Source organism: Cottoperca gobio, chromosome 1, assembly GCF_900634415.1.
Source record: "Cottoperca gobio chromosome 1, fCotGob3.1, whole genome shotgun sequence".
Lineage (NCBI taxonomy): Eukaryota > Metazoa > Chordata > Actinopteri > Perciformes > Bovichtidae > Cottoperca > Cottoperca gobio.
In genome coordinates this window covers 21159922-21170223 of record NC_041355.1, presented here as the reverse complement: position 1 = coordinate 21170223, position 10302 = coordinate 21159922, and the positions used below count along the sequence as shown (strand labels likewise).

The following is a 10302-nucleotide window of genomic DNA, read 5'->3' as shown; positions in this document are numbered from 1 at the left end:
CACAGGTGAAGGAGGGGATGATGAAGTGAGGCAAGTCTGTGTGGGAAATGTGAGAAGCAGAAAGGGAAAAAATAAATCTATGAATTCAAGTTGTTCCACATAGAGTGGGATTTATCACGGCTATTCATGCCAATAAAGCTTCAGAGAACTGAATCAAACAGATGGAGAGACATATTGAGATGGAGAGGATGGTGAAGCAAATCAAACACGGACATTTTTGTTGTTCTTTCCTCTAATCTGCTGCAATTTGATTCGACAAGGCTACCGACAAAGGAGTGCGTATGGGGTCTCTGCTTGATGAGAAAAGCACTTTATCCTCTGCTGTGAAAAATATTTCTCCCTGTGGGAAGCTTTCGAAGATAATATCAAGAAGACATTTTCTGAATTTCCTCTCCGGGGCCAGCCTCCTTGGGCTGTGTGAATTGAGCTATTTTTTATCTAAACATGTAAATGTAAAAATAGAGCCTGATTGACACAGATCTGATTCAAAATAAATTTGTTCCACTATATTTTAGTGCCATTGTTAAGAGATATTTTAGGCATAATTTGATGATTATTGGAATAAAATCGAAATGACATTTTCATATATAGTCCAATGCACACATCTTATAAAGTGAGCGAGGTACAGTATATACATTGGTACGGAGAGAGAGAGAATGTGGAGAAAAAGCTTTCGTGTTTGTTGATCATTTGCGAGTGAGAGGACACTGAACACATTGGCTGTGAAGACAAATGGAGTGAGCGAGGGAGGGAGCGAGGGAGGGAGCGAGGGAGGGAGGGAGGGAGGGAGAAGGAGGGAGATTCAACAATATTGATCAGAACACATGCAAACACATATGGCTAAGTGTTACACAATTGTTCTTCTGGTGATGAAAGAGGAGGACAGGAAGTTGACCAAAGAAAGCAGAGTGAGTTCAGCCTCTCTGCTGAGCCTCACACAGTCCCTGCATGTCTCCCAGTACAAAGGATCCTATGTCCAGCATTTATTAGGTTCATCACAGTCACTCTGTACTCTTCTCTACTGCACTTCTGAGCAGGTACAGCCTATTGTTTGTAATAAAACTGCATTAATATACAAAAATATTTTTTTCATTGATTTTTCATTTTCATTTTTTAAATTACATTTTGATAACAGAAAAGAAGAAAAACAAAAGAAAGAAAAAGACAACACAAATACACAACACAAGAACAAATACGTCAGTGCTCACAGACAAAAAGATATAACAATAATACACTTGCTTAGAGATCATTGTATCACCAATCTTACTTGATCAGAATTCTCTGTTTTACTGACACGGTTTAACGTGTCTATACATTGTACAGGCTTAATATCTTAAACTGTTCACACTAAAAGTCTCTAAATTATGTTGTTTTTTATAAGCTCCATGGTCCAACCAAACTATTATCTCTATAAAGCCCCTTCAGGACTGAGGCAGCACGTTCCGTCATTATCAGCTTAACAAAATAAAACTATTTGATTTCCTTACGTTCTAATTCATAAAAATGCTCCTTTTCGCAGAAATGAATGCTAACCCGTTTACTTTACCTCCCAACATAGTGACACATCCACATTTTATATTAAACATTCAACCAAAATGGTCTTATTTCTGGGCAGTGACGTGTGTTTTAAAGATCGTCTCCCTCCGCAATCATACCAACATAGGTCTGACTTATAATAATTCATTTTATTCAGCTTCTGTGGAGTTATATATATTTAATACAAAGTCTTCATCTGTAAAAGTTTATATCAATTTTGATGAGTTCTTATAAATAACTGATAAGTACAAAGATGCCTACTTTTATTTTAGATCTCAAACATACACACAATTCATTTTTAGTGCAAAACACATTTCTTGTTTTTAAAGAAAACTCTGCAGGGAACTATTTTTACCTAATCTTCAGGCAAAATTTGAATATCGTTATTATTGCAGTTGAGATATGATAACATATATTTATCTTCTTATGGGTATATTATTATTACAACCAACTGTGTCAGGTAGTTTGTTGCAATTTGATTAAACACATGAAACCCACAGAGGGTAGAGTAAACTTTTATTCATTCATAAACAGAGGGCTTCTGTAGATTTCCCTTGTAACAACTACTTGAAACAATAATTTAAGTGTGGCAACGGTTAAAACAACGTAGAACACAGTAACACTAATAACGATGGCGAAAAACAAGCACTGTAAGTCCTTCGCTCTGGTGCATGCTGGGAAGCTATCCTACACACCTTTGTACTGTATATGTGCTTGTCACTGTATGAGGGTCGTAACACTGAGACATCGCTATTTCATAGATAAATATTTTATTCCGCTTTATCTGTATATTGGTGTGCACATTGTTTTTGTTAAATTTCCCATGTGTATAATGTATGTATATATTAGGGCTGGGGAAAACTTTCTCACTTGCCTCATGAAGGCTTCCGTATCCTTAAATGGCTGTTTAAGAAACTCAAAAACATGTTGCCTTATAAGAAGGAAGAAAACTAATTAAATTACACTCCAACAACCAATGTGCTGCAGACATTGTGCCAGTGTGTGGAAAGAAAGCAGCAGTATATGGTTAAGCGGAAGCAGTGACGCTGGCGGACAGAACAAATGAAAGACACTGGCTAGAAAGGGAGGGAGCATTGGAAGACAAAGAGAAATGCGATGTAGGAGAGAGGAGGTGAGCATGAGACGCTGAAGAATAGCACGAGCATCTTTGTCGGTGACAATGGGACAGACTGAAAAATGCTGCTGCCTCTGTAAATGTGAGAGATAGACGGGCCAATGAGAAATGTGTTAGATAGTTTCCTACAAAACAATATGACACGTTGAGTCACCTTTCACAAGTACATGTCCAGGTTTACTTTGCCTCATTGTTGATGTGCGTGACACTACGCAGTCTTGTGCTTTTTATTTCCCAATGTGTCTGTCAAGTATCTGCATCACTCTCTTGCTGCATGCACATCACACTGTCTGCTTTCTCGTAACTCCTCATTAGTGTTGCCCAATGGGACGCAAACACAGTGTTTGGTGTCCACTAATGAGAAGAACCATGTAAAAGCTATTCTCCCTCCCTGACTGACCCCATTAAACCGACAGCACTCCAGGATGTTAATAAACAGAAGCATATGTGCATATATTTAAAAAGGTTCAATAACAGGAAGATATAACCTTTAATATACCTGCATTTACTAGCATCATCACAGGCCAGAGAACAGTGGGATGTGTGTTGTTACCTTGACAACAGACACACCTCTACAGTATCCCATCACGCTTGGTAACGTCCCCTCCGACCTGCTGTCAGTGTTGACGTCACGCCGGACCGAATGGCGCCGCCAAACCTGCAGCAATGAATCCAGGATTTGGATCAGCTGATTGAATGTGCAACCAGTGCATCTCCTGGTGTCTCCCACCACTCAGAGAAAGATAAGAGCACCGCGCCGGTCAGTGTAGTGACGCACTCCTCTCAGTTGGTAATTAACAGTGGATCAAAGCCAGGCAGGGAGGGAATAAAGCGAGGCGCAGCAGGATGCAGACGGAGGGACGGATAAAGAAAGAGAGACGGGCCGGCACATGTGCAGGATTGGATCCCAGCCAGGGAAGCCTCTGTTTGTTTGTATGTGGAGATTACACAAACACCACGTAGCGATCCTCACTCTCATTGAGGAGACAGTGCCTACACAGTGCCGCAAACCTGCTGTGTGGGTGACTGGCACAGTGCTGATGGACTGACACTCCGCGGTGGCATTTAGACAAAGTTGTGCCTCAGCAGGCACGCACACATACAGACACACACACTGGCACAGTTGGTACTGTGGGTGTGCGTGAAGGGGAGGCCTGTGAGGTGTTGGTCCCGGATGGCCAGTAGGCACTGTAGCTCGTCCACAAGTCCAGATAAAGACAAAGCAGGAGATGTGAGGGAACAGCAACACACGCTGAGCAATGGATCCCCTCCATTACTCATTTGTCTATGATGCCTGTGGCTTGTGTATACACATCCTTACATGTGACTATTTCTCCCCTTGTATAGGCTACTCATCTATTGGGTGTTAATATGAATGGGTGCAGTCTTGTTGTCTCCCTCTTCACAACTTTCTGTCTGAGCTACAATCTACATTTACTTTCAATGTAAGACATGAAAAAAATATATCGTTCTCCGAGATAGACTCTCTTATTTTCCTATCATTGTAAAGTGAAGTGAAAACTAGCGAGTCAAAAACACGGCTGTCAAAGCTCCTTTGCTGGAGGGGTAAACACAAACACTCCCTCAGTGCTCAGAGCTCCCAGACCGGCCAGCACGGCTAACTGAGCTAACAGCTAACTAGCTGATGGCAGGTGCAGTTAGCAACACATACAACTTTGTGTCCATCAGGAAACTCCGTAAGTCATGAGGCAAAGTAGCCAGAGGACATCATTAAATATGACACAGTTTCACCAGAGTCAACCTAGTGCCTGGTGTCAGTGAGACTGACAGAGGCACAGTTTTCCCTATTACAAGTCAACATTGATATTAAAACTGTTATTTTAAGGTAAATAGTTACATAATATGCTTTAAGCAAGCATGTCTTAAAGGACTTACAGACACAAGACAAAACTAAGTGCAAAACAAAGGGTATCATTTTGGAGAGACCTTAAGATGTGATTTTGAAAGCCTGCATAAGACTCTTGAATTGATTATGAGCGTATTCTATACTTTTCCATCCTACTCAGTAGGCCTATGTAGCTGTGGTAACTCATATTAAGCACGTAGAGCAGTAGGCTACAGTAACACAATATAATGGAAACAAATATATGAAAAAACAAGCATAATCTGTAAATAATAGGATAGTGTAATACGTAATATCCAAAAATAAGATATACACATAATGATAATAATGATAATAATATGAGATGATAATATTAATAGTGTGTTGGTCCTTTGCATTGCCAGGCATTCATCTCTGGAAGCTTCTTATAATGCCTCAAAATTGCATTAAAAAAAGGCATAAAAGTGTTTTTTGGTGTTTATGTAGAGTAATACTGGTATTTCCTCCTCTACTTCTGACAGATATTTATTTTCTACATGATCACTGGATGATAGAACAATAAAGATAGAAACAACTATGATCTAATGCAATACTTTAGAAATACCTAAATCAAGCTCCACGCTACACAATTAAAAGTTTCATTACGGCAGTTAACATTACAGGGCTGTTGTACATTACAATGTACAGGGACTTCACTCAATAAATCTTTGAATTACATTTGATGAATGAAAAGGCAAATGACAGTTGTATTTATCACACTGGTATCATTGTCACAATAGATGCTATCTTGCTGTCTGATGCTTTAACACGAGCAACGACAGCTCGAGGCACAGACACACAGCAAAACAGACTTGAAGTGGCTTGCATATTCAAGCATCTGTTGTGTGTTGCTGTCTTTCTGCTTTCTGGATGAATTGCTAGCCCCTTTCTCCTCATTAATGCACCTAATTGTTAATAATATGTGTAAATACTTCTGCAATAAAAACAGAGAAATAAACCTGAGAGGAATTTTATTCATTGCAATAGCTTTTGTGTAGAGTGATCCACTAGTAAAAAAAGAAAGAAAGAAAGAAAAGCACATTTCAAACGGACCACTCTTGCCATGTTTATCCACTTCTATCTCCACCATAAAATACATCGTGTCAGGAGCTATAATTATACAAACAGCATGACTGGAGCATGTCGTATTTAACCTCCACGGCAATTACTACTCAATCATTGTTTTTTTTATGTGACTCTTTCCTGGCATTGAATTCTCCCATTTGATTGAATCACAATTCGGGGGCATCCTCTTTTCTCAAGAAGGAACCATCTGAGCCTTTCTGCAGCGCGCCGGAAGCCCATAACAGCCTCTGAGAGAGCCAGCCAGGAAACAATCGTTGAGCTCTTCTCCTACCCGTTCTGCGCTCCTCCACATACAGAGCCCAGTCATCATTACCGGGCACCGTGCCTTGCCCCCCCCCTTCCTTCACCGTTTCTACATTCACTCCATCGCCCTCCCTCCCTCTTGTTCTATGTGCGTCGAAAAAGTCTCCTCCTCTCAGAGTCTGAGCACACGTCTCCAACCAGTCCAATCTTTACGCGCATACAAGCTCTCCAAGAGAATCCCCGACGGTCGGCCCCTCCCCTTTCCGTTTCTTGCCGCCCTCACTCATTCATGACCCGGGATCGGTGACGTAGGAGATTCCTCGGTGCCCACTGCCGTAGGCAATAACGGGATGCTTGAGTATATATGGGACAGTTGTAGCCATCAACAGGCACAGTCGCTCCGACTCGGGAACCAGGGCATCAGCAGAGATAGCAGGCTTTACTTTGCCATATTAGGCTAACTCGCTTTACGCTTTGGTTCAGGATGGACACCTCTTCGATTTCTCGGAGCCGACGATGCTCCATTATGCGCAACTGCAAAAGTAAGTTTTTCTTCTTTGGTTTTGGATACATGGATGCCACAGATAGAGCTAACACTGTTTTGCATTACTTGTGCAACCATTTTAAAGTTTTTTTTAAATATATGAAAGCTTGAAGTAGTCTATTTGTAACTGTAACATTGAATATGGATACATAATTGGGTGGATGATACAAATTCCAATGGAAGCTCTGCAGTTTTTTTGAGAGCATTACTTATGTTATGATTTATGATAGTCAAATTGCAGATCATGAAGTGGAATTTAACAAGAACTTTGTATTAACGCTAAGAAAGAGCTGCTGTGTTTTAACACATTTGTGACTAGGCTGTGCGTAATGGTCGGTGCAAGCTGAGGCGTAATATTTACTTATTGTAGAAACATAGAGGCTGTAAAGTGTAGAAAGTCTAGATTACAATTAAAATGCCAGTGCAATCAGCGCAAAGATACACCGGTTTGGACTCAGTATGCTGATGTGACGCATCAGAACCACACCACAGACAGCTCCTGCTCACAGTTCCCTCTCTCCCTGCTCTCCTCCAGGTGGTATTTCCCTCTGGTTGGTGGTGTGGCTGGTCCTCGGCAAGCCAAGTCCGGCCTCGGCGTGCCCGCACCTGTGCGTGTGCTACCCGACGCCCATGACTGTGAGCTGCCAGGCGCAGAACTTCACCGCCGTCCCGGTCGGAGTGCCCTATGAGTCGCAGCGCGTATTCCTCCAGAACAACCGGATCACGGAGCTTAGAGTTGGCTCTTTTGGCTTCGGGACTCAGGTAAGAACGAGTGTGAAAAAACGGCTTTTACCGAAAGGGAAGGAAAAGTGTGGAGATTAATTTTAAGGCAGGAACAAGTTGTGTTTCACATTTAAAGTTAAATAACGTCTATCGAGATTAATAATAACCCTTCAATTCATGCGTTTTCTCGCATTAGGTCCTGTGGCTGTTCTCCAACAACATTACGTGGATTGAGGCAGGGGCCTTCAGTGAGCTGAGGGACTTGGAGGAGTTGGACCTGGGGGACAACTCCAACCTCCGCAGGCTGGAGGGGGGAGCCTTCCGCGGCCTCGAGAAGCTCCAGAGCCTCCACATGCACCGCTGCCGTCTGAGTGCCCTGCCCCATGACATCTTCCACAAGCTTTACAGCCTGCAGTTCCTATACCTGCAGGTAGGGGCGCCGGAGAGACACACAAATGCATGCAGACACACAGTTAGATACTCACTGCAGTGGCAGTGTTGAGCATCACATGGAGTTTTCAGTACTCACTATGCAGAATGGCCCATTTAAGAATCCAATAAATTACATTATAATATTGTATTATAATTATTGATGCATTAATGTGTCTTTAAATGTTGTAGCTGGTAAAGATGGGGCTAATTTAATCTGCTGTATACACTGTATTCTGGGTATTTTACATTTAATACTACATCATAATTTATTGGTTGAATTAATCTGTATTAATAATCTGAATTTGCAAAGTAATTTAAATGATCAAATCAATGTAGTGGAGTAAAAAGTAAGATTTTTTCCTCTGATATTAGTGAAGTAGAAGTATAAAGTACTAGAAACTGGAAATACTCAAAAGAAGTAGAAGTAGCTCAACATTGAACTTAAATAAAGTGCCTGAGTAAATGTACTTAGTTTCTTTCCACTACTGCATACACAGAAACACATGCATCCACAACATCACAAACGTCCTGTTACAAATATCATTGTGTCTGTTCTTTTAATGCTAAACCCCTAACCTTCTTTAATTTTCTTCCTCAGGAGAATAATCTCAACACTCTGCAAGACGACATCTTCTCTGACCTCATCAACCTGAGCCAGCTTTTCCTGCATGGCAACCGCATCCGCACCCTCTCAGAGAACGTGTTCCGCGGGCTGGTCAATCTCGACCGCCTTCTCCTCCATGATAACCGCGTCAGGCAGGTCAACCGCCGCGCCTTTCGCGACCTCGGCCGCCTCACCATGCTTTTCCTCTTCAATAACTCCCTGGCTGAGATGCCCAGCCAGGCCCTGAGGGATACTCAGGGTATCGAGTTCCTCCGCCTCAACGCCAACCCCTGGTCCTGCGGCTGCGAGGCCCGCGCCCTGTGGGAGTGGTTCCGCGAGGCCCGCGTCTCTTCATCTGAGGTTATCTGTGCCTCCCCTTCCGCCCGCCGCAACCAGGACCTCCGCTTTCTTCGTGAGATGGACTTCGCCCTCTGCCCCCTGCCCGACCCTGGCTCCATCGCTGGCTCCACCACCACCACATTCAGCACCAAAACCCGCTGGTGGTTCCACAAGAACAAGCCTCAGTCGTCCACGAAAGGTCTCTTCGAAAAATCCTCAGAGAACGTCAAAGCTGGTTTGTACGGTAAAGGCCCGTCCACAACCACCTCAGTAGTCAAGTATGAGTTGGGGGAGGAAGAGCTGGCGCTGCCCAAGCTCGACGCAGAAGAGTACTGGGCAAACTATGGCAACGAGGACTCAGGTGTCACCCTGCGATGCTTCGAGCTCGAATGTCCGCCTGACTTCGACCTGCCTACATCTTCTTCCTCTCCTTCATCACCCTCTTTCCTCACACTACTAGCCCTTTCTGTTTGCAGCCTCTGCTTCAACCTCCACCTACTATTCGGCTGATTCTGACTATTAGCGCCACAACCCTTTCCCCTTCCAGCCTGTTTTAAAGGCTGTGAGGCTGTTAGACTCGACACCCCCTTTGCCCGCTTTGCTGTAAGCCAATCCTCAAGGCTCAGCCAGGGAGATAGGGGGACAGTGAGATTCTGAATCTACCGCCTACAGGGCTTAACACTTTTTGAAGTGTTCTTGAGTCACGTACATCTACAATACTCTACAGGTATGGCTTTCTGTGTCTCACCTGTAGGGTGTCACGTTGTTATTCCCTGCAATCAGGGCTATGAGGGCTGAGTCCATCGTTAATATCAATGCGATTTGATAGCATTTGTAAATGATGTGATTAATTTTGTCACCAATAATTGCTATTAGTGCATCTACTGAAGTGAATACTACGAATACCTAGTAACTGGTTACTACGAATCAGTGCACAGTAAGACAATACTGTAACCACTTAAAGTGTTATGTAAAAAGGTATATCTTTTTGTGATATCTGATATCTGTGGTCCAACTTTCATATTCATCCAGGAGAGAAGTCTAGTGCTTCTACAGAACAGAGCACAGTCAGGCTGAGAGTTCAGTATGAGACAGAGGAGAGGAGACGATATACTGTGAAGCTGGGAAGGAGAGCAAAGAGAGAGAGAACGCAGGGACATTAACGAAATAAGGAGTAGCGACAGAAATGACAGGGCGAGGAAAGGAAGGGGTTATTCAACGAAACAGGATTAGAAAGAGGAAGAGAGAAAAGGAGGGAGGAAGGGGGACAGTGTTCGTGCAGCAATAAGAAAAGAGGCGGTGAGAAGACAAGCAAGGAACTGTGAAAGGACAGTGCTGGCGGTAGAAGCAGCTGCAGGAGAAAAGTAATAAATCCACTCATCAGTTAGTTGTTCCATCCATCCAATTCATCGCCATTTTCTACAAACATGGTGTCGTTCGAGACAACCACGGAGGAAGAATGCTTCCTGTCAGGAAGCCAGATATTTCGCTTTTTGGATGTCTTTCTGTGACATATTGATATACTGTGTAAATATTGTTGATTTGGATGCAGATGAAGATCTTGATAAAAAACAATACAATGAATATTTCCTGAATCGTGGTTTTCTTTGGGGCAGAACTTACTTAAAAAAGGGATTTAAAGGGGAACACCATCTAAATGAAGAATTCCAATTCCAAGTTATTTCCATAGCCTATAAATTCAATCATTATTTGTTAACATGAGCTCCTCTCTTAAAGCCTGAAACCAGAGAAGAAAGTCTCAAGCTTGTGATGTCATC

The 10302-nt window shown here is 42.7% G+C and overlaps 1 protein-coding gene across 1 annotated transcript; it reads left to right on the top strand.

Annotated features, from left to right (window-relative positions):
- The first annotated feature begins 6289 nt into the window (after positions 1 to 6289).
- rtn4rl2a (reticulon 4 receptor-like 2 a) lies at positions 6290 to 10096 on the top strand. The gene is made up of 4 exons (XM_029440290.1): positions 6290 to 6424; positions 6962 to 7188; positions 7346 to 7579; positions 8180 to 10096. Exons 1-4 carry the CDS (start codon positions 6367 to 6369, stop codon positions 9032 to 9034), a joined length of 1374 nt encoding a protein of 457 aa, XP_029296150.1. The 5' UTR covers positions 6290 to 6366; the 3' UTR covers positions 9035 to 10096.
- The last annotated feature ends 206 nt before the right edge of the window (positions 10097 to 10302 follow it).